Source organism: Leptinotarsa decemlineata, unplaced genomic scaffold (genome assembly GCF_025532065.1).
Source record: "Leptinotarsa decemlineata unplaced genomic scaffold, Ldec_3_MD MMD2_P_RNA_scaffold_1, whole genome shotgun sequence".
NCBI classification, from domain to species: domain Eukaryota; kingdom Metazoa; phylum Arthropoda; class Insecta; order Coleoptera; family Chrysomelidae; genus Leptinotarsa; species Leptinotarsa decemlineata.
In genome coordinates, this window is record NW_027412523.1 from 437531 (window position 1) to 463448 (window position 25918).

At 36.2% G+C, this 25918-nt stretch overlaps 1 protein-coding gene across 3 annotated transcripts; it reads left to right on the forward strand.

Moving 5' to 3' along the window:
* Positions 1–25812, forward strand: mmm (missing minor mitochondria). 3 transcript variants are annotated; one of them, XM_074186797.1, is made up of 17 exons: positions 1–39; positions 3863–4029; positions 5219–5373; positions 6037–6187; positions 6750–6936; positions 10153–10359; positions 13335–13580; positions 13676–13837; positions 16537–16723; positions 19472–19686; positions 19752–20004; positions 22649–22908; positions 23182–23353; positions 23563–23844; positions 24434–24605; positions 24657–24880; positions 25658–25812. In XM_074186797.1, exons 1-17 carry the CDS (start codon positions 16–18, stop codon positions 25768–25770), a joined length of 3177 nt encoding a protein of 1058 aa, XP_074042898.1. In that variant the 5' UTR covers positions 1–15; the 3' UTR covers positions 25771–25812. The 3 variants fall into 3 exon arrangements, with proteins under 3 accessions (XP_074042898.1, XP_074025321.1, XP_074025268.1); XM_074169220.1 differs by lacking the exons at positions 1–39; positions 3863–4029 and adding an exon at positions 4088–4250; XM_074169167.1 differs by lacking the exons at positions 1–39; positions 3863–4029 and adding an exon at positions 4276–4579.
* The last annotated feature ends 106 nt before the right edge of the window (positions 25813–25918 follow it).

The following is a 25918-nucleotide window of genomic DNA, read 5'->3' on the forward strand; positions in this document are numbered from 1 at the left end:
CAATTGGTGTTGATAATGTCTTCAGAGTCGCTTTCTAATGTGAGTTTTATATTATATTATTGATTAATTGAAAACTTGAAAGTTTGGCATTATTGATGTCAACAATCACATATGCTCATTTCAATCAACTCTATTTTATTTTGCCACATCAACGTCATTTCTAGGTTAGCTAATCATTTATTGATAACCTATTATTTCGTTCATTTGTTTTACATAAAGTCATCAAATACTTTTATTGGGATTGGAGCATCAAACTTCTATATTTCATCATGGGTGATAAAGTTTATGCTCACAAATGTTATGTATGTGATATATGTCTATATACTTTTGATTGAGAATTGTAAATGATCTCATTTTCTACTTAATAATTTAATTGTGACCTGTATATTTTATAGATACCCATTTCCAGCTTGTTATTTGTGAATATTTAGATATCTATATTTTCTATAATCTTCCGACAATGAACATATACCTATGTGTGACCTCACCAAAGGTACATATACCTTTGGTGAGGTCAATTTTTTTGTAGAGCCTAGGTAAGCTTGTGGTAGTTACTAGGTGTGATGTACTGTTTGGAACCTTCGGTGTAGTATGAATATTACTGGAGTTTTTTCCCAACACCAAATCGTTATTTTTACAACTCGACACGTGTTTCGATCATCAAGTGATCATCTTCAAGAGGAAGATCCTCTTGAAGATGAAGAGGATCTTCAAGAGGATCTTCCTCTTGAAGATGATCACTTGGTGATCGTGTCGAGGTGTAAAAATAACGATTTGGTGTTGGGAAAAAATTCCAGGAATATTAGTTACTAGGTAATCAGAATTTCCAAAATTCTGAGAAAGTGAAAACAATAAATTAGCTTCTCTTTGTTCTGTAAAAAACATATAGGCATTCATTGTTGAGAAATCGATGTTCTAATGTTGATAAAAAAACTGATATTTCAATCGAAAATACTTTGGAACAAATTAACAATTCATAGCTACCTAAAATTTATAATAATAAACAGGTAATAGAAATTTAACAAGGATTGAATAATTGGAAAAGCTTTATAATCATACAAATGGTAATTTCAAAATGAGAAACTAAATGAAACCAATATAGAAAGTGGTGGAATAAAACAAATTTAATCTGATAATCAACAGGTCGAAAATAACATTTCAAAACGTTGAAAGAAAGATCCTTCCAAGTGCGAACTCGTTTCCTCCTTTTCATAAAATAGCACGTATACCTCTCCCCTCACAGGCGATTCTGTTCAAATTGGTGACCCACGTGAATCATCGTATTTGTGCCACGTGCCAATGTAGGGGTGTCTGCAGTATGCTGTGTATTGTACGCTGTGAGGAGACCCACTGTGATTCAAAAGTGCATATAGTTTATAACAACAAGGAGTCACATTGTCTGCTGCATAATTGCTAAGATCTAATTCATCTAAAGGAAATTCGATAGCAACATTCAATTTGCCTCTGAATCTTTCAGTTGGAGAGAATATTTTAAAATGAATTACTGAAATACGGGGATACTTATGGATTGATAGAGACTTTGTGCATTTTCTTCTTTCCTTGCACCTCGAACACGTCCATTCACAGTTCCCTCTCTTGTGATGGAATCCAAGCATCGTGACAAACTCAATTGGCCAGTTCCTGGTGGTATAGGGACTGACGAATCCTAGAAAGAACAAAAAGCTGCTGATGAGGGTCCATAGTGTGTGCACTTCTGCGTGGATTTCAATTGACCAATGAAATTATCTGCAATCTTAGAGTTATAAATACTATCTCAGCCGGAACTCTTGTACTTTTTCGCTGTCGCTCAATTTTTCATCAATCTCCGTTAAGATCGGTTGAGGTTTTTCATTTATTCCATTAACGTCATCATGTAAAACTTCTGAATGACAACGAAGGAACTCCTGGATATCTTGATGCTCATGACCCATGAATGCTGGGGCAAAACTTTGAATCTGACTCTTTAAGGAAATTGTGTTCACCACTCTATAAGATGAATCTTATAATCACAATTCTTTGATAACTTGATAACGGTTTAATTAAATCACCCTCCATACTAAAAATACTAGTCTTGATATCCTCCATGTATACATTTTTTTTAAATATTCCTTTGGTAAAAGCTGTTGTCAATATTTTTCAACCCATTAAACCCAAGGGTTTTGACTGAAGAATATATCACTGATGTGATGTTGTTGTGGCTGTTGATGCTACGTTAACCACTGCTGTCTTCTTCTGTGTAGTCACCGAAGCTATGATTCTTCCCATTATTGGACCAACGGGTTGAGAAATTTGAACTGCACGAAACTGAATTGGATAGATATAAGGCAGACCTGACGAATTTGTGAAAAAGTGATAATTCCAGAACTTGTTCATATTTTTCTGCATCTGAGAAAATCAGAAAATGGTTAGTTTGCTGACTCCATTTTGGGTGAATCTCAGAAAATTTTGATTTGATTCAGGAATATGGGTTCAGGAATATTTCTTCTGACTTTTGAGTAGACAGAAGAATACCCAATTCCCATGTGGCATCACCTCTTTGAATTGCGATACTAATTCTTTCAATCAAAAATGAATAGGCTTCGTAGTCATCGTTAAATGTCATCAGTCATCTACCAATTTCATTCAACAATTCAGAATCATATGATCCCAAAAGCACCAAAGGTTTCAATTGCAACATGAAAGACACAGTAGGAACTTTAGCAAAGTTTAATATTTTCGAAATTTATATTTTTCTGTAATCGTAGCAGCTGCACTACCGGAATTAGAAGTTGCAGCAAGATGTGAAGCTGCAACTGGGTCTACGCAGAAAGAAAGCTAACTTTTTATATTCGCTTTGTTAGAAATATAAATCTTTCTGAAATTATGAAACAACAAATAATCATTGGCGTTCCGGGTCGACTTCATTGATTCCAGTGGCGCATTTGCTTTTTCAGCTGCAGGAAAACCCAGAAAAACCTGCAGCACCACATCATCTGAAGATCTTGATCTAACGATGTCCTCTCTCTTATAAAACAAAATGTAAGGTGTCTCCAGAGGCTCCAATAAATTCAATGCATCGCCAGAACACTTCGTGACACGACTATCGTCAAACTGAAACCTGTCCGTTTCGTCTGATGAAGAATGAAGATTATAATAGTGGTCTGCTAGATTGAAGTATGATCATCAGTGTCTCAACTATACTTGTTTTCTTATAATAGTCAGTTAGTTTGGCGCATATTTGGCAATACAGTTGATCCATCACCCTTTAAAATTTCCAACGCTAGTTGAAGTTCCAGGAGCATTTACTACAAAGTATACAAGTGAGGATTTTTCCAGCGAAAGATCTAAAAATATAAGACGAGATAGATTGCATGGAATCATTTAATTTAGAGCGATCAGGAGTATTGATTTTGCTATTTTTTTGCTCACGAAGAGTATTCAACAAGAACCCCAAGAATTCAGAGTAACCTTCGTGTCCCACCGAGTTACTAGTATACTTCAAAGACTCCAGGAAATTGGTTGGTGGGAAATATGATACATTCTTACGAAATTGCAACGGCATGCACAATTTGAGAGACTTCTCCCCAAAAGTTTTCGAGAGAAAACGGTTCCTAGAGAATATTATTAATTTTGTAATTTCATATCTAATTTGAATAACCAAGACAGAAATTACTTTGTCAGTCCTATTCCGGATAATGATAATTTTTGATCGATTTTTACTTTCTGAGTTATTACGAATATTGACAAGGAAAATACATTTCTAGATGTAGTAAAGGTATGATATTAAGAATAAATTACAGGATCCATACAAATATTTTATTCTATGATAATCAAGTTTTTAATTTCATAGAAATATATCAACATTCATTACTTTCTGTCACAGTTAGAAGAAGAGATGTCTGACATAAAATCTGTAACTGCATTCAATAGAGAATCAATCATGAAATCTTCAAAAAAAAGAAAGAAACGCAAGAAGAAACACAAGGATATTTTTGATTTGCCAGGAGTTCACAAGTTACAATTATCAGAATTGGCACAAAAAATAATAGGGTGAGTTCACTAAAATATTTTTTATATACGTCAAAATGTGCGTCAAAGTGACATGTGTTTGAAAAATATATATCATGAATCAAAAAGAAATTCTCATTGAACAGGAGAAAAAATTGGATAGTAATGGAAAGTGTAGAAAACGTGTTTCAAGATTTATGTTGAAAAAGCCATCATTTTTGGAATGCTAATTGATTTTGAAGAAAATATAATGATATCCAAATGTAAGAACATTTGATAGGTATTGAAAAGCTGCAAATAAGTTGAGTGACCTCAACTTCACATCAATATTTTTTTTGTCTATTGATTTTGATAGAATTTGTATCTGTAAGGAAAATCAAGCCAATACAATATAAACAGTATCAATAAAACGATTAATAAGTATACCTGCAAAAAATAGAAAACATTACTCTCAGCAAAAAAATCAAACTTTCACCACCGTAGGACTGTAGTCAATCGATCGCTGTGTGAGCCGGCGGTTCGATACGCAAGGCCGGACGATCGATTTCCACTTCCTATCGTCCAACCCGTGTTAGGAATCACACGTTGAAAGGTAAGACCTCGTTAGTCCTCAGCTTGCACTTCTGAGAGTTGTTGTTCGTAGGACGGGGACATCTGGTTAACGGAAAAACATATTTTTTGAACAGAATACAAAAATAAATGGAAGCAACGAATATTTTCAATGATTCTTTTGAATTTCAGTCATATTTCGTATTCAGAAGTTCGTTGTATAATGGTATTTGTTCATCAACTATCATTGCTTGGTTAATTTTTCGGGCTGTTTTGCAACAACTTAATATTCTGATTGAATCGGCCATTACTTGATGAAGATCCATAGTAATTTCACAAACTACACCTAAACGATTTGATCTCCACAAACTTTATTGAAAAAATATATCACAACATGTTTCGCTAAACATTAGCTTTTTCAACCTTTTTCAATAAAGTTTATGGAGATCAATTTGTTTAGGTGTAGTTTGTGAAATTAACAACTTAATAGCAACAATAGGTAAGTTTCCTGTAATAAGAAAGCTAGGCTAATAATAGGCAACCATTCATCCAAATTAATGTGCTGAAGTATAACAATATTTAGATCTTTTTTGATCGACTCTTTCAGTTGTATTGCTAATATTTAGATCAACAACAAAACATAAAACACTAGTGATATCACTCTGATCTAGTTTTTCCCTAGTTGTGTTGCAGGTGACAATGTTACTGCGGAAAACCCTTGGATGTATGTAGATAAAGAGAAAATACAAGATAACTTGGAGTTACACGAGGAAAGTTCCGAATTTTTACCACTCAAAAAATACATTCTCGGTTTTCCTAGAAAGCAGTTTCTCATAGGTGAGAATTATATATTTTGGGATTCAAATAGGAACGATTTTTTCAGAAATTATGAAGAATTTTTTGAATGAGCGGTATTTGTTTCAAAATCAGTTGAAAAGAGATGAAACCACACATCAAAAATAATGTATTCATTGTCCAACACCAGACAGCGCTGCCATCTGTGGTACTGGGCGGAACCAAGCATGCATTGCTGAACTGAACCGCCTCCAAACAATAGGTCTGAATTTCATTTAGTTGTTTTGCAGTTAAATCTACAGAAAATGACATAGTCATTTCTCATTCGGCGATCGATGTCGAAGCTTGGATTTGTAACTGACCGCCTTTGGGAGCCTCTTTCATCATTGTGGTTTCTGTCTTCTGATATTCCACAGATGGTGTTTTCGTACTTACTTCAATGACATTCGAGTCTAACAATTCATTCCTGATTGAGCCTAACATCACTGATGATACCTATTATGGGTTGAAACAGTGCTGTATTGTTTTGGAACGCTTTGCTGCTTCTGTTCTGGTTTAATCGGTTGCTTCGGAATAGATTGTCATTGAAAACCTGGTTCATAATTGATATTTGAGCTTTCAGTAGTTCTCATAGGTCCATGTTTACTTTTATAACTTTTATAGAAAGCTTTGATTGACTTTTAAATATATGGTGACTTTTTTTAGGGTACATACCTGATGAATCTAGAGATGTGGAAGAATTCTACATCTGTGTTACAGAGCAAGCAACAGATACCGTTAAAGATATAATTGAGAAAATGAAACAGGAACAGGAAGAACGATTATTCAATACAATCAACAAAAGTGTGAAGGAATGGTATGAAAACTCTTTAATATTGTCACGATATTAGTTATCTGTGATACAATTTAAACCTGCATAATGGAATAGTTTTAGTGTCAAATTGGAACCTGTGGCGTGATATGATATTTTTATGCTCATCCAGATCAGTCTACATAATGAGGTCGCTAAATCGATTTCTAGGTCCATTCATTGTATTCTTTTGTTTTTGTTCCTACTTACCAGTTTTGATAATCAATATCAACCTGTTTTCTATGTATAATTAGTAAGGTTCCTAGACAGGTTGATATCTCTGTCCTCGGTCTGCGACTGAAAACACCTGCACCAGAATCGAAAGGTGTTTTTAATCCATCTGTGAACCAACAACTATCTGTTCTTAACATTTCTTCCTCCAAAATTAATTAGTAGTGACACTTAATGAAGCTGCCCTTTTGTGATATGAAAGTAATTCTACAATCCAATGATTGTTTTTTAAATGAAACATTTTCTTCATTTCCCTTGAAAGTCTTTTCAGTGAGAGCTTTAACTATTCATTGTCATCAATGCAATTTGTGATTTTCACTTCCATTATTTCTCGAAGGTTCACTCAAGGAACTGAAACCGAAGTGGACGAAGCCATTGTGAAAAATAATCGACCCTTGATCGAAGTTGAAGTTGAAACTGAATATCCTATTTTCTCTCCTAACACTCAGTTCAAAACTGTGAAAGCTGAGCAAAGGCGGGATGGTTACATGGAACTGAGATGTGTCGATGAAGTCATGGAAAACGTATGTAGAATAGATGAATTATTCAAAAGAAATATTTCTCATTATTATTCATTCTTACACTTTTGTGATTCATTTTAGTTTCAGTTCGAAGCCGCCTGACATTTATTTCTTTCAAGTCTCCGAAAAAGATTGCAACCTCATAGGCTATCTGGCTTCCTGCACTAGTTTGTACAGGTCCCTTGTTGAATGTTGTGATACTATTCTGGATATAAAACGGAATGACTACAAAATATTTAAAACATAACAATATTTAAACTGCATTGCATGCCTCCTCATTTTGTTCAGGTGTCTTCTCAGTCGGCAGTGTCCAGCAAAAAGCTGTGTAATTATTCTGAACCAATCTCTGTTGAAGTAGTTCTTCAATTCCCTTTTTGGGTCTGTGTTCCCGGTTGTATTTTCCCAGTGCTCTTTATGTTTTTTACAGCCTCACTTTCTGATATAATTCGGTACCAGAGATTCTGGTACTTCTCATAGAGTTGATTCCTGTTTGACGCACTCATCAGCCTTTCCATTGTCTGTTAGTACTGAGTATTTTGGCACCCTATGTAGAGTCAATCTCGTCTTCTTTTCTTTCAGTTCTTCCCACCAGGCCTAGTCCAGTCTTGGTATCACTTGGGGCAGATTGCCTGGCTTTGTGGCTATCTGTGGAAATATCGATTCACGCATTTCGTTGGGCCTTTCAATCTGGAAGTTCTTTCCCGCTAAGACAAGCAGAGTACTATCTAACTGTTCTCAATTCGTCGTATTTTTCAGTCCTCGTTTTCGAAAAGCATTTCTCCCTCAAGCATATATAACCCCTCATATTCGGGAACTGCAACTTTTGAAACTGGATGAAACGTGATTTGTTCACTACGCTTGTCTTGTCTACAAGATTTTAGCTACTAGACTACACATGTACCTTGAATTTCACTAGTTCGGACTTCTATTGTCTGATATATGAAATGATTTGAAATACCTGAAACAACTAAACAAGAAGAATTAAAAATAAATAGCTGAAAATAACAATTATATTAAGCAAAAACAACCTGAAATGAAATAATAGTGAAATAAAATACAAGTAAAAATAGAACGATTGAACGAAAATTTGAATTGAAGAAATAAAAATGAAAATAAAAATAAAAAAGTTAAGAGATTACATCTTGTGTAAAGAATTGGTCCTCCAGTTGAAAATAACAGTTACACGAATCCAACCACTATTAATCGACTAAAAGAGAAATCATAAAGACTCCATTAGACCATTCTTTCGGGCTCTGTAATGCGAAGGAACCAGACATCATCAAAAATTATTTCCAACGAAATGGCTACTCCAAAGCAATGGTAGAAAAAACTTTGGCTTGGAATTGTTATTTCCAACTGAAGGACGAATTCTCCACACAAGATGAGGGACTGCCAATAGGATCTTCACTTTCACCAGTCATTGCCAACATATATATGGAGTGGTTTGAAACTTTGGCCATTGAAGAAGCCCACAAGAGACCTCGAGTCTGGTTGAGATATTTTAACGACACCTTCATAATATGGAACCATGGGAATACTGAACTAGACGCCTTCCTGGAACACATCAACAGCATGAGACCTTCCATCACTTTCTCAATGGAGAAGGAAATCCACAACGAATTGCCATTCTTAGACGTTCTGTTGAAGAGGATCGACACTAAGTGGGAAACATCTGTATACTGAAAACCCACTCATACGGGACAGTATCTGAACCACGAATCCAACCACCAACAATCGACTGAAAGACGAATCATCAAGACTCTATTAGACCGTGCTTTCAGTCTCTGTAATACGAAGAAAGGTCTAGAGAAGGAACTAGACATCATCAAAAATGATTTCCAAAGCGATGGTAGAAAAAACTTTAGCTAAAAGACAGCAGTAGCCTCGCAAGGGAGATAAGCCTTCACAACCAGTGCTTGCACTTTCCTACATCAGAGGATTATCGGAGAGGATAAGAAGAATTGGTTCCAAGTAGAACATCAGAACCTACTTCAGATCCGGTAACACTATCCGTAGCAGCCTCACGAAAACCAGGCCACCAAACGCGGACTGCGATTCCAAGAATTGCATTAACCGGATACCCTGTGAGTGCGGAAAATCCTATATTGATGAAACTAAGAGGCCATTGAATGTTCGCATTGCCGAGCACAAGAAACGCACTCAGCGAGGGAAAATCCAATTTAGGAATAGCAGACCATGTTTGGCCCATTAACACAACATCAAGTGGTCCCAAGCTGAGATCATACACAGAGAGGAACATTGGTTTAGGAGAAAATTCAAGGTAGCCGCATACATGTTGTCCAACAACGTATTCAACCAAGCTAGCGTAGAGATACACAACATATGGAAACCCATCATCAAGCGAAAAATGACCAACTCCCGCCAAACGGTCATCTCCCACCGAACCAGTGAAGTGGAAAAAATGGAAAGCGGGGATAAGTGAAAGTACTGGAACGACCCATAAATAGTCATCTCTCGGAGGAATCAATCCAGTCATCACATGAAGACGATTGAAGATATTAACAATAGAAACGTCGTGAACTAACGTGACTTGTAATCTCTAACTTTTTTATTTTTTAATTTTTTCATTTCTTTAATTTTAATTTTTGTTCAATCATTTTATCTTTACTTGTATTTTATTTCAGGATATTTTTGCTTAATATAATTGTTATTTTCAGCTATTCATTTTTAATTGTTCTTGTTCAGTTGTTTTAGGGATTTCAAATCATTTTATATATTAGATAATGGAAGTCCGAACTAGTGAAATTCATCATGAAACATTGTCAATCACCTTCAAACACACATGTACCTTGTCTCAAAAAAATTTCTGGGAGACGACATTTACAACAATGATGAACATGAATGATAGGTTTTCTACTCCTCCTCTTACCCATCACTCTATCTGCTTAATAATATGCCCTCAGAGTATTGTAATTTATCTGGTCCCACTCTGCAAACAAATCTCGAAGAAGCTATCCTGAATGGGCAGCTGAACTCAATACCTGGAAGCAAATTTTGATCTTGTCAGTTTGTTTGTATCACATGTTTATAACCTATTTTTTTAGGCTTGGTTGATACCAATTTCAAAGTACTGTGTGTAATTTTTTGTATACTCATACAATGAATACTTATTCATATCATATATTATATCATATAAACAATGGTATGATAACTATATCACAAATCAATGCCTAAAGATATATCTATATTCATTTTCAGGTGTATAGAAAACGAATTGACGCCTCTGTGCAAGTAGCACCTCAATATTTGACTACGGAAGCTCAGACAACTTGTACATATCCATCAAATGCTGCAACTCAGTATCACTATGATGTGAACGATGATGAACAACTTTTCCAGAAATGCAAGCAGAACATCATCAGTTATGCAAATGAAAATATAGAGGATCTCTCGGAATTATTAAGGGTACTATATATTTTTTTGATTTCCCGATAAATCAATATTTCTGAGTCAAATACCTTAGAGGGTTTGTTGGTTATGGTCTGCAGAGTTTTCTGTCTGACGTTTCGTCCACGACTGCGGTTAAACACATACATTGTTTTTTTGAGGACAAACCCCAATCACTACAGAAGACTTCTCAAGGCTCTCTAAGAGCGGTTCCTGTGCCATTCAGGTTAGATTTGAATCGCTGAAGTTGAATTCATTTGGAAAAATGTTCTCAGCAATTTTATTCCACATAAACGCAGTTCTACAAATGAAGGGTTGTTAAACAGTGAAGTTCGAGATGTACTGAGTTGGCCTCAAAACGATGAGCAGCCACAGTAATGCTCTTGGTGGGATCAAATGTGTCAAGTTCCAGACTATCAAGTTTGCAAGTGATGTTCAGGCGGATGGCTTCTTTCTGAGGTTTGTTCAGTTCTCTGTTTCGGAATAGTGTTCAAAGCTTTTGAGAAGCAGCCTTTGCAATTCCAGCAACATGATTGGGCCAAAACATATTTGTGTCCATTTCATCCCCAAACAAACTCATCAAAGTGGAAAGCAGAATTGTCTGTTCTGACTTTATATCCGGTTTGGAGACATTTGTCTTTTTTGAGAAAACCGATGCCTGAGTTTTTGTGGCTTCGAATTGAACCTGGTTAAAATATGCAACCTCCTGCTGCCGTTGAAGATGTGAATCTGCAGCCGATGTCCAGGGAAGGGGCGGTCTATAACTCATATTTTCAGTACTATTTCCATTGTTGTCACAAATAACATTTTCGAGTATGAAATATGAACATTCAACATACGTAACTGGAGTTGTCTATGTTGAACAGAAAAATAACAGTGGCAATAAAAATGTTTTATCTAGTGAGGCTTACACCGAACATTTTTTTTTTCGGAATTGTATCCTGTTCAGTTTTTGAAAATATGTTGCAGATACACTCTGAAGGTTTCTGTACTTGTGTTGTACTCTTCAATAAAGTGGACTGTATAATCTGAGCTGATTTAATTGAGAATTTTGATTGGATAAAACGAATGCATAACTAAACTACACTGTATTACGCTCAATGTTCAAATTAATTCTGGCACAGAACACCCTTTAGGGTGTTCACTGTCGTTGGTGTTGTTGCCGAATTCGTGAACCGATTATCTTCTTTCACAATTCCTACACTGATAATATGAACGCAAATAAACGCAAAGTACTTCTTGAGCATCTCAGAGCAGCCCGCAGCAAACTTAGTAGGAACAAACCTCATCATCAACAACTAAGTATATTCCTACGAGGAAGTCACAAACAAAACAGACCCGTCTGAAACCGTGACTGCAGGCAATAGTGAATTAGAGAAAGTTAACACCTTCATTCCCCCAAACAGCTCCGAAGAAACCGATAGAACGGCCAAGAAAGAGAAACTACGAGATCTGGACACCAACACAGAATTTATCAACAAAATCGCAACCAGACAACAAAAGAAAACTCATTTCAAGAAAAAGTGAATCTTCTCTTTACCGCCTACTTCTTTTGTGTATTTGGTATCAAATAGGTCGAACTTTTTTTGTGTTTGCTTTATCTTTTCTCAATACTTTTGTTGAATGTATTCAAACATGCATCTGGGACATTCCAACGTGAGGTCTTTAATGGCACACTTTGTGCGCTGGTCAGGCCCTATCCCCCGAAGCTTCGATACATTCGGGAGGGCGCGCCAGCATTATCAACCAATGACCACTCCCCACACCGTGGGGTAGGTGATCATTGGGTCCGAGAATCATGTGCCCTGAGCAAGCGCAGTGAGCCAAGAATGGCAGCCTTCTGCATCTGTGCGGCTAAGAGTTCTGCCTTAGTGCGGCAAGCCGGTATGATTTTCAGATTCGAGAGTAGAGAAGACACCATTCCACCAAGGACTCCAATAATCAGAACAACCATCTTGACAGAGTGATCTGGATAGAGTCTGCGGAGTTCGAAGAGAAAATCTCGATATTTTATCCGTTTTTCCTCCTCTTTTCTGACGATATTCGTCTCGCCAGGAGCTGAAAACTCCACGACAAATATCGTTTTGGTCTGGTGGTCGAGAAGGACTACATCAGGCTTATTAGCTTATATGAGCCTGAGGGTGGGGAACAAATAGTTCCAATAAATTCGGCACTTCTCGTTCCCCACAACGGATTCAATATCCCCCGGAGCGTAGAGCAACACCGGTGTCTCATCAATACCGTAAGAGTGCCGTAGATGGTAGTATAGCACTGTTAGGGCCGCGTTATGTCGATGGATATAGGCCGAGACCGCATATGCTGGACATGCTGATAGCAAGTGCATTAGGGTCTCTTGCGCCTCGCGGCAGGCCCTGCACCTTATGTCAGGAACCTCTATACCCATCACGCGACTGCGGTAGACTAAAGTGTTGAAGACACCATCCTGGCAAGACATGATGAACCCTTCAGTTTTCGACTTCAGCCCACTCGACATGAGAAAAGCGAAGGTCACGCGCTTTGATAAGTCAAGGTCTCCAATGTTATTGAAGAAGACCCCATGCATTGGCTCATCCTTGCGTTTCCGCAGAAGTTAGGTAATCTCTGCGGCTTTTATCTGAGCTTTTTGCTGAACAGGTTCCAACTCGGTGACAGAGTTGTGGTCACCTCGTTCAGTGTCGAAAACTATACCGAGTTCATCAGCTGCTCGGGCAGCTGCTCTAAAGAGAAATGCTCCAATTCGTGCTCTCTCATGGTCACGGACTATGCAGAGAAGGGGATCCGAACTCCTGACGACTTTACAGGCTGTATCCAGCACCATTCTGTCATGTAGACACTCCAAACTCAAAAGTCCATGGCCTCCCTGTTGTCGGGGGAAGTACAATCGTGGAACAGACGATTTGGGATGCAAACTCCTATTGAGATGCATCATTTTTCGGGTCTTTACGTCTAGTAAAGTATAGACGATTTATTATTATTATTATTATTATTTTTAGGTCAATGGAGCGATAGATCTTTATACCGACGACTATTCTGCCCTAATTACTAACGATACGAAGTTTTCGAAAATATCTTCAGATGAAGAAGTCCAAGAATATATGTCCTTCATGGACGTGAACCTGTGCAAAGGTAAAATGATTGCTGATGCAGTATGGCACCCAATGTGGACAGGAATCATCGCAATAGCCTACGCCAATGCTGCTCCAAATGTTTATCAATCTGGACCAAAAATGGAGGATAATGTAAGATATTTTCAATTTTATCAATTCATTTCAAACATCCTATTTGGTACTAACCTAAATGCAATTTCAAGTCATCGACATTTTTTTTCAAAAAGGTTCTGAAAGCAGTTCATGGACTGAACTCGGTTCTTATCTGGAGCTGTTTGGATGGACTGCGGCCTAAATTGATTCTAGAAACTCCAAGAGAGGTTCACAAACTATCTTTTTGTAAATTTGACGAAAATATCCTCATTGGCGGTTGCAGTAATGGACAAATCGTAAGTTTATAGTGTTTTGTTGAACTCTAGTGTACTGATTGGCTACGAGATATTTCGGGATTAGAGAACAAAAACAAATATTAATCCCCAAAAATCACTTTATTGTTTTTCAAAATATGCCCCATGAAGATCTATACACTTTTGCATGCGTTTGAACCAATTGTCGAAGCACTTTTGCCACTCTGATTGAGGTATCTCCAAAACATGCATTCTGTCTAGGAGTGAACTACGACCACGATTGAATTCACCATTCCATCGATAAACCCTGGTCCTTGATGGAGCTTCATCGCCAAAAATTGAATTAAGTTCATCCATGCACTGTTGCTGAGTTAATCCACGTCGAGAGTTGTAAAAAATAATCGCACGAAAATGTTTACGATTGGGCGAGTTTTGGGCCAAAATGAATATTTTAAGTTATTGTAAACAACACAAATAGCGCGCGCGTATGTCAAAACGTTCTGAGTACGTATAAGCTCAAAAATGTCCAACTTTACGATAGAGCTGCCAGATTGCAACAGTGAAGTCTATCCAAATCCAAGATAGAGTAAAACAAAACAAAACCGAAGCGTGATGTTCACGTGATCGCCCAGTGTCAGATGGAAAGGGCAGCGTTCATTGGTGAATTCGCCTTCTTGGTACGAGTTCGGTACCAGCACATGGTTGTAATCAGTCTTTTGCGTGTTTGTGTGGCGTGCGTTATAGTATATTGTTTAAAATTGTTTTCCAAGATGTCCAGTACAGACACTGCTGATGACACTGTGAGCTATCCTCTGAGTCCAGCCAGGAAACGATCCAAAAAAAGACATTTGAGTGTTAAGATGAAAGGAGTGATTTTAAATGTGTTCAAGAAAGAGGTGGAAGAAATTGAGACATCGACTGTCGACGAAGTCGTATCGAAAGTTTCCGATAAAATTGGAGTGTGTTGCGCTTCGATTTACAATGTTTTACGGGAATATAAACAAAACCATACATTTTCCAAACCGAATACAAATCAGAATCGTCAAACCATTAAAAAAACAATAGATGATGCTGATAAACATGCAATCAGGAGGAAAGTGCTTGATTACTTTTTCAGAAATGAAATACCCACGATAGACAAACTACTCACAGAAATAAATGAAGATGTTTTATTGCCAAGTTTTAAGTGGTCAACATTCCATAAAGTATTGAAACATTTGAATTTTGTAAGGAAAAAACGAGGGCGCAATAGTTTATTATTGGATAGAGAGGAAATTGGGTTATGGAGGAGAGAGTATTTGACCAAAATTAAATATTAAAGGGAACAACAGAGAACAATTTATTGTATGGATGAAACCTGGGTTAATGCTGGTCATACTACCCCTAAAGTATGGGTCGATGAAACTGTGATCTCATCTAGGAGGACCTTTCTAGATGGACTATCCACCGGATTAACAAATCCATCAGGTAAACTTATATTTATATAAAGACCTGCCTCAATCTCAATATATGAAAAGTATCCCTCGGATTTGTTTTATTTACCTACACATCGGCAATGAGAATGGGTTTGTTGCTGAAGGGCTGTGGTGTTTGAGTCGAAGAAAACTAGATATCATCACAAAGAAATGAACGGTGAATCTTTCGAACAGTGGTTTTCCAAAGTTCTACCCCATCTGAAGGATAATGCTGTGATTGTAATGGACAATGCACCTTATCATTCGCGACGGTTAGAGAAGATTCCGACAACGTCTTCAAAGAAGGTTAAAATCCAAAATTGGCTGCGATCAAAGAATATTAGCTTTGAAGACTCAATGCTAAGAGCACAGCTACTAAAAATTGTCAAGAAGCGCAAGCTTGAATACCAAAAATATATAGTCGATGAGATGGCAGCAGGCCAAAACAAAATTGTCCTTCTCCTGCCTCCATACTACTGCGAGCTCAATCCCATCGAGTTAATATGGGCGGATGTGAAGAATTTTGTAGCTCAGCATAACATCACGTTCAAATTCGCAGATCTCAAAGTACTTTTTGATAAGGCTTTGAAAAGAGTTACAGCGGAGAAATGGGAGAAGTGTGTTCGGCATGTGATCTCGGAAGTCGAGACAAAGATGTGGAAGCTTGATAACATAATAGAGGCACAAATCGAGCCACTGATAATTCAGATTGGTGAGAATGACACTACTGATGAAGAGACAAATTCATCCAGTTGAATAATTTCGATTATTATTCCTTTTGATTTTACATAAAATAAAAAATATCAATAAAGAAATAAATACGTCTCTTTTCATATAATGCTTGAGTGCGCTGTGAAAAATCCAATGAAAATCTTTTATATTACACATATTATCTGCATTTTCCCGTTAAACTGCAAAACTTGTGCATTTCACTCGTTATTATAAAAAAGTTTTCCTAAATATGATAAAGCATTTGCGATCAACAAGATGTTGGTTCTGAATACGACCCTGGCCAATTCTTGAGATTTTCAATATCACGTGCGTAGGGCCATGTCAATGTTTACTTACATCCACTCTATCTTGGATTTGAATTTGCTTTAGGTTTGCCAAATCCCGAAACATAAAAGGCAACTTATCATACGTCTTTTGCGTCTGACGTGACTTTATATCTATTAAGAGCCTTGAAATCGAAAAACTGTGCGTCTGGTATGCTGGTAATATTCATTACTACATGAGAGATTCCAAACAGTGCATTACAAGTCTAACATAGCATAAATCTACTTTCAGATAATATGGGACATTAGAAATAAACTTCAGAAGGTGGATGAGTTCGAAATTTTGACGACTGCTCAGCAAAGATACCGAGCCTACATGCATTCTCTCATGGGATGGATGAAAAATATTCATGATCTGTCAATTGTGAGACCAACGGCTATTTCGGATTTGCGATATTCCCATAAACGTCCAGTCACAGGTGACCTCTATGTTAGAACTTTGTCTACATTATCAGCAAAGGACACTCACTCCAAATATGAAATCGGTTTTCTCTTTATGTTCTTCCTTTAGGGTTTTCGTGGGCCAATCATCTTTTTTGAAACATTTCCATAGACTTCAGTTCATTAGAATTAATTAGACAAGTTAACAACAACAGGCAACCAAAGAGCATACTATATAGCTTGTTAAAATAAAATAATGTTGTTGGGTTTACTGATTACTACATAAGAACACATGCAAAAATAAATTTGGATAGGCAATATTGTGAAATTGATTTTTATATAGCTGAAAATTGTTTTATATAAACATATATTGTAAAATAATAGATAAGGCAAAATTGTAAAATTATTTCAGGTTGGTATACCTGTATGGGTGGTACGCTTGGATGGTTTACCTGTATGGGATACCTACAGTGTGACCCATTTTTAATGGAAACACCCCCCTAAAATTTGAAGTTGTCAATCGATTTCAATAACTTTTTTTTTAAATGTCAAGTACTAAAAGATCTACCTTGGGAAAAAATTTGAAATGTTAATTGAAGTTTCAGGGCATACTACGATATTTTTTCTTAGTCGAAAATCGGGATTTTTTATTGAAAAAATCACTACGCCACTGGATTCAGACTGCCTCCAAATAGGTGTGACCAAAATTTCATGAAAAAATATTAATTAATAACAAAGTTATGACAACTCAAAAATTCGAAAACTCACACTACTAACAGTCACAATATATCATTTTTTTATGATTTCAACAATAAAGTGCCGCCAGATGAATAAAAAACAAATAGCGTAAATATTTTTAATGAAAATAACGGAATTACATTCATACAATTCAACTAACAATGAAACAAATAATTGTAATAAACGTAACTGATAACTAATTATTGAAATGTTTCGATTCAGTGCAACAATTAATTCGAACTCATATTCTAGTAGCCTCTACTAATCCACCACGCAATTCGATACATGTCTCGTAGCGCTTACGAATGTTTCTGATTACGTTCCTTAGTTCTTGAGGGCTAATATCTGCACATACCTGTCGAATTCTTGCACAAAGTTCATTTCTATCTCTTGAGCGGTTTTTGTGAACCTATTGTGTGAGAAGTCCCCAGAGAAAAAAATCCAAAACTGTGAGGTCTGGAGATCTGGGTGGCTACTCTATAAAAGGACTGCCACGGTCTATCCATCGGTTTGGAAATTGTTCACAGCTCTGGCATAATGAACTGAACACCCATCTAACTGAACAATTAAATTTGATCGTTCATTGATTGGCAGCTCGTGAATAGCATCCCAAAACTCTGCGTTTAAAAATTCCGGAACCCGCTGCGCATTAATGTTTTCCTCAAAAAAGAAAGGACCAATAATTCGTTCGTTCAATATCCCACACCGGACGTGATTTTTGGGAATACTGTCTTTTACAGTTTACAGTTTCACTACTCCATTTGTGTGTAACAATTTTGGCTTGAAAGGTTTAATATTTTTCGCCTTGAGACATCTCCGAATAGTTTCTCGCGGAATATTCAAATCTAAAGTGGCATTTCTTATACTGGCATTAGGATTATTTCCAAAATAATCTAAAATGATTTGATCATTCCTGTCATTCCTGTTTTGTCTTTGTACAGGATTACTTTTTAACATCATTTTTGATACTGCACCAGTTTCATTGAATATTTTATTTACCGTACCGCAGCTAGCACGAGGACGATCTGGACGTCTCTCATTAAATACTCTACAAACCTCTCTAACACTTCTAACGTCGTCTCCCGAAAGGCGTACAATTTCAATTTTCTCTCTTACGCTCAATCTTGCAGCCATGACACAAAATGATTCGAAGAACTGTAAGGTGAATATTGTTGACAATAGTACACTTAAATCTTTCACAAGTGTCAAACTGTAATATCATTTCCATGGCAACTAACATTTAAATTGAAATATTAGGTCTTAGTTTTAGTTAATTTGCGTGAAAACTTCAATGTAATTCCGTTATTTTCATTAAAAATATTTACGCTATTTGTTGTTTTTTTCATCTGGCGGCACTTTATTGTTGAAATCATTAAAAAAATATTCTCATGGCTATATCTGTTGATATAGGGTGTTCTTTGTGACTGTTAGCTGTGTGAGTTTTCGAATTTTTGAGTTGTCATAACTTTGTTAATAATGAATATTTTTTCATGAAATTCTGGTCACACCTGTTTAGAGGCACTCTGAATCCAGTGGCGTAGTGATTTTTTCAATAAAAAAATCACTAATAAAAAATCCCGATTTTCGTCTAAGAAAAAATATCGTAGTATGCCCTGAAACTTTAATAAACATTTCAAATGTTGTCCCAAGGTAGACCTTTAAATTTTAAAGGGGTGTTTCTATTAAAAATGAGTCACTGTATAACTTTCAAAATTTGGAATTTCTTTCAATTATGAGGCCTGAATATTGATTTTTTTCAACTTGGTAGAATGATTTGTGCCTCATTTTGAGATGAAGTTTCATATTGTTATTTTTTTTGCTTGGAAGTTATGAAAACTGTTTTTTCTGAGTTGATTTTTGAACTGGGGTCATTTAACCACTCCTCATCAATCTTTTCCATGTCGTTATTTCCATTCATTCTCAATGAATTCTCATATTTCGCCCATTGAACATATATTTTCGAAATCATCAACATAGAACGAATATAAAATTGGGGTCAAAACCGGACCTTGTGTGACACCATTTTCTCATTTCATGAACTATTTCAGGAATCAATTGGTTATCTCCATATTACGAGTTTTCCAAGATAGGCAATCTGATGGAAATTCCAGAAGACTGGGATAATCACTCTATGCAATTCTTATCTAGTAGTGAAGATGGTACAATTTTGATATGGGATCTCCTAAAGAAACCGACAGTTCAAGCAGGAGGATTCAAACCAAGAAAGTTGAAGAGATTGAAGAAACGCCCAAGTGCCCTGATGGTGAGATACTTTAGGAAAAAACTGTTTTTAACAATATATAATAATTCTTCACACGATGTTTTCAGGTAGATTTGTCACCCTATCATATCCTCCATTTGAATCTCAAACCGATATACAAGGTGAACGTTTCCAGGAAAGACAAAAAATTTCTAGCTATCTCCAACTCTCACGTTAACTACTGCTCAATGAAGTACACAGAAGTTAATCCTGAGAAGAGCAAAAAGAATGGACTCCACGAAAGAATAATATATACACCTATTTTTGATAGAAGTTCCCAAAAGGCTCTATCGCCGGAAATGCATATCGGCAGTATGGAAGGTGAACAATAAATTTTTTGAAATACTTCTGAAATACTGTTAGTTAGTATAATAATACGTTACAGTTATTATGAACATGTCTGAGGAAACACCTGTATTGTGAAACACTTTTTGCGGGTTTGTAACCTGTTTAGTAAGAATCTCAAAATAAAATGTTAATCGAAAACGTTATGGATTCATATTAAGTATCTGTCAATTTCGTCACATACAATAATATACAATAATATATATCATTTTTATATTTCTGCAGGAATACTGAAACGAATCACATATAATTATTTACAATAATGAGTATTCTGTGCTGAAAAAAAGTTATAAGTCTAACTGATAAATTCTACCACAGGGAAATATTTAGAATATTATTATATTTGTGCCACAATACGAAAAAAAATCATATTGAAACCATCAATAATATAAAATGATGTATATGGTTTCAAGTGATTATCTTCTATGCCGGGAAAAGTTATGAGTTCCATTGGAAAATTCAACCAGAGAGTAATATTTCAATTATCATTATATTTTTGCAAGAATACAGAAATGAATCACATTCAATGAAATACAATAATATATAAGATTTCACGTGATACCTCTTTTATACTACCAAAATCATGAGTTCAATTAAATAAGTCTACCCGAGGAAAATGTTTTGATTATTATAATATTTTTGCAATTATACAAAAACAAACATATTCAATAAAATACAATAATGTATATGGTTTCACGTGAAACGGCTTCTATACTAAAAAAGTTATGAGTTCATTTGAAAAATTATATGAAAGTTGAATATTTTGAATATTATAATATTTGTTGGAATGATACAAAAATAAATCACATTCAATAAAATACAATAATGTATATGGTTTCATGTGATACGTCTTTTATGCTACCAAAGTTATGAGTTCAATTGAATAATTTTACACGAGAGAGATATTTTGATTATTAAAATATATTTGCAATTATACAAAAACAAATCGCGTTCAATAAAATACAATAATGTATTGAGTTTCACGTGATACGGCTTCTGTACTGAAAAAGTAATGAGTTCAGTTGAAACATTCTACGAGAGAGGAATCTTGTCAATATTATAATACACACATTAAAAATCGCAATAATTTTTTTTAGATCGCTTTAGGGAAAAAAAAGTTGACGGGTGATTATTAAACGAATGTAACTTACAACAAAATTTATTGAATAGTCAAAAATACTGAGTGCGCATATAAGCAAAACTAAAAAAAATATGGCTCTTCTTTGGCACCCCGAGAAAAAATCATAATACAAAAAAAATTGGAATCAGTACAAAGTATGACCTCCACGCTGGTTTATTACGGCCCTACATCTATCGTGCATCGACAAAATGAGATTGTCAATGTCTTGTTGAGGTACATTTGCCCATTCAGCGATTAAAAGCTCTCTCAATTGAAACGTTGTGTGAGCCAGTCAGTCACTAAACACGCGACATGTGGACGAGCATTATCGTGCATTAGGTGAAAGTTTTCACCAACAGCACCAGCAAACGGACGGACGATAGGTAGAAGAATGGTGTCGAGGTACTGTCGAGCTGTGAGGGAGCGATTTGGAAAAATGAGATCGGTTCTGCCGCCGATCATGATTCCGCCCCATAGCATTACTGTACCACCTATGTATGTGTGGACTTCCTGGACGTGTCTCAAACGTTCATTATTTCCAGGTCGTCTCCACAGTCTTACTCGACGAGAATCTGGATGAAATCCAAATCTGGATTCGTCTGTAAACAAAACTGTGGCCCAATCATTTGCATCCCAGTTTTGATGTTCTTGACACTACTCTAATCTTCTACCGCGATTCCTCTCGACAAAGGTGAACATCTAAGTGGCCTTCTGTTGTGGAGATCTGCTTCATGCAGTCGATTTCTGACAGTATCACGACCAATGGTTACCTGGTGCGTCTGCTGCAACACGTTAACCAACTCAGGTGCTGTGATTGTCGGTTGTCTTCTTGCGGTTAAGACCAAAAATCGGTCTTGAACTGCAGTTGTAGCGCGTCCTCGCCCTGGATGTTGTTCGGCTGGACTGCCAGTTTCACGGAAACGCCGCCACAATCGACTGATAACACTTTGGGAGACCCCCAAACAAGAGCAACATCATTTTGTCGCATGCCACCTTGAACAAGCCCTACAGCTCTATTCATCTCAGCCAATGGTAAGTGATGGCGTTCCATGTTAAAGCACAATATTTCCAGTTTAATTGCTGAGCAAGAACTGCATAGAATGTACAAACTCGACATTTTCAGATTATTCATTTTAGCCGAAAACCTACAGTTTGTAAAAAACTTGATAAAAGATTAGTTACCGTTTTTGCAGGCTTTGTTCAACCCATAGAAATCTACAGGGTGGTCGAGTGTACCAATTTAATCGAAATTAAACGACCTCATGCATTTATTTTTATGATATTCAGTATGTTATAAAAATATCCCCAGACTTTTCCGATGTGTGTATTTTTGCAACAATACAAAAACAAATTACATTCAATGAAATACAATAATGTATATGGTTTTACTGAAAAAGTTATTGAAACATTCTACGAGAGAGAAATATTTTGATTATTATATTTTTACAATACGGAAACGGAAAAAAATAATCGAATGAAATAATATTCCTGAAATTATAGGTGACTATATCCACTTGCGCTGGGATGGCCAAGACTTCGACTTGGGAGAAGTTGTGAATTCCGAAAATGCCAAAGTGTTGAGCTGGGGAAAATATCATGATGGACCAGTTAATACTGTCCAGATATCTGAAGATAGTGACGTTATCTTAACGGTGGGTGGTAAAGTGTTTGCTCTTTGGAGAAACGATTTCCCCAATAGGCCTATTTTATGGAGGACTTGCAGGCAAATGTATACTACGGGAGAGTGGAATATTTTTCAGGTATTGTTTTATTCAAGATAATATAGATGATTGATATTTTTCAACTGTGGACTTCGATAATCAAACAACGCTGTTTTGACCCCCCGTAAGTCTCATCAGTGCTGCTAGGTACGTAAGACCCAACTTAATCTGTCCTTCCAGGACATTTGAGTCCAACAATACATTCATGGTTCAGCCTCGCACCACTTATGAGACCCGTGGCGAGTTGAAAGAGTGTTGCCTGGTATTGGGTGCTGGTTTTAACAAACTACCTCATTTTCAACTATTTTTTAGCCTTACATGATCATCAATAAGATCATCAATGGAGTTATCGAAAGCTGGACGATGTTCTCGAGTAGCAAATCGCCGGTCTTCTCATCGACATTCTCAAGTCAGTTTTTGACCGCATCAGCAATACATCCGTTAGAAATAAAAAAGGCAATTTATGGAGCTGGTGACAAACAGGGTACGCAGCGGAAAATGAAAAATGTTGTACTGAATTATGCGATACATTATTTATTTGGTAACTGCTTGAAGACGAGCAGTAAACAAATCTAAAGAAATGAACTTTAAATGCATAGCCCACTGATTAATAAGATTTGTTCACTGCCTGTCTTCAAGCATAGTCCACTAACTAATAAGAAAAGTTTAAACGATGAAAATTAAAAATTTCAGGTGCTTTTCGAATATTTTTCATGCCTGAAAACTTAGTACCCCAAGATGCCTCGGAAAAAAATGAGCAATTCAAGGAATTTATCAGGCGTGAAGTGAAGAGAAAAGAATTGTTCTTGAAATGGCAAACCGATTGGAATACACAAAACGCATCTCTAATAAGGTTACGGGAAAACCAACAAAAAGAAATAATGAATAAAGAAGAGGAAGAGCGCAAAGCTAAAGAAGCAGCTGAACTGGAAGAAAAGAGTGATGAAAAAGCCGTTAAAAAAGGTCCACAACCTGGTGAGATATTTCTCTTCTGAAAAGATTTTTGGAATACCAATGAACTACCCCTACTATTTAACTGAATATGTGAAACATGTTTCTCCTAGTGAGCTCTCTCTCTTCTCGTAGCTTATTTCGCAATTACCAGATTTTTATTTTTCTGTCATCTCGTCTACCGAGTTACACAGTACTATGTTGTAAATTATTCCCCGATAAAAAGTAATGTCGGCCACCACTGGTCTTAGTCGATCGACCGTGACTAGGCCAAATCGCGCTCAACTCTACTTGTGCTTCTCAATATTTATAAGTGTCGCGTTGCTTTGAGAAAATTCCTACCGGTTCCAGAAAATTTCCATCGAGTTATATAAGCACTACCAAGAGGCAGAGGATGCTAGTTCAGTAGAAAGTGTGGTGCACTCCTTTTGTAGGATACCCAAGTTTTTTCTTGATAACTTGCATACAAATGATAGTTGAATGCATTTTTCGACTACATCACCATATTTGCCATTATTTTGGTTCAGATTTTTGTTCTGGTGGGTTTCATCCATGAAAATCATGTTATGTCGAATTTATTGTGTTGAAATGTTTGAGTAACTTTATATTATAGGCAAATACGTTGAATGGGTGAAAGAGCAAAGGCAGATAGAAGAGGAGGCCAGAATAAAAAGTACAATAATTAGTAAAAAACAGTTAGATACCAAAGAGTTGGAAAAAAGAAGGAAACCTCTACAAAAGCTTGATGAAGAGAACGAAAGGAAAAAGAGAAAACAGAAACAGAGGTAACGATATTGAATTCGGGTACGATCAAGTAAAAATTCAATACGTTTCAGATTGAAGGAAGGTGAATCGATTTTCCAAGATACTGTAGCTTCTTTGTTTCCGGATGTGGTGAAAGAGAAACCGGCCCCGCCTCCTGATCCCTATGCAGGGGGTGAATCGCACAAAGAATTGGAGAAATGTTATTATGAATATATTGAATTATCACAACTCGCAGAAGAATTCATCGACGACAATCCTTACCATTACGACTTCGACTGGAAACAGGTTCTCATCAGTAAGTATCTAGATACTGAAACCTGAAATTCTCAATTTCTCAGAAAGTAAGTTCAACAAATTACGAGACAATACAAGATGTTTGAATTAAAATAGATAGGAAAAGGTAACAATAGCGAGTAACTCTCAAAATGAAGGTCCAAATATCAATAAAGGAATTGAATATCTAGCTATTTCTAGTTTACAATATTCACATGGAAATAGGCCTAAATATACGGGTTGCTTGAGTAAAAATATTCGTGAATATTATATTTTATGAGGATAACTAGATTAGAAAAGACCCATACAGTAGAGGATCAACTGTAAAACCCAGATTGGGAGACCCCTGAGAATAACTAAATAACTCAAATGAGATAAGTTAAAAATACCTTAAATATAAATAACGCAATCAATCAATCTGCTTTGTTGTAGAAATTTTAGAGCTGGTAACTCCGGGCTATATAAAATTCACAATTCACTGTTTAAAAGTAATAATTTGGATAGCAAGATCTTGATACCGAATAAAAACAGTCGCTCGGAACACAGTTTCCAAAATGTTCCTCATTTTGACAATTCAGGTTTTTGTTTCGTCGAAATCTACATAGTTGCTGTTTTGTCCGATTGGTGGAATTCCGTCTCGAAACTGGCATAGTATTATTAGGTGCAACCCAATCCTAAACGAATTTTTTGGTATTTATTTTTTTAAAATAACCTGAAAGCTCAGGCAACTTCCTAATATATCACTCTCAGTTGTTTTCTAAAGGATTCGGATGGTTTTAACCACCAATAATTATTTCAGGTGGAAAACAGAGAAGGCGAATTTTGGCCGATCCTCATAAATGGAGGAAGAAGAAAGATAATATCCAGAGAAGTTCAGCAGAACCAAGTGAAGGAACTGTAACTGTATTATGAGTTCGATATGAATAGTTGAAGCTTCAAAATATAGATAAAAATCAGTTTTTTCAATTACTCAAATTAAAGTGAAGTATGGTAACATGAAAAATTCAAATATTTCCCAACATTACGTTCAGTAAATAGAAAATTTGAGCTGAAACTGAAC

Coding starts and splice junctions, on each gene's coding strand:
- mmm (XM_074186797.1), top strand. CDS start 16: ATGTCTTCAGAGTCGCTTTCTAAT. Junction 6,937..10,152: donor TCGATGAAGTCATGGAAAAC/GTATGTAGAATA, acceptor ATTCATTTTCAG/GTGTATAGAAAACGAATTGA. Junction 10,360..13,334: donor ATCTCTCGGAATTATTAAGG/GTACTATATATT, acceptor TATTATTTTTAG/GTCAATGGAGCGATAGATCT.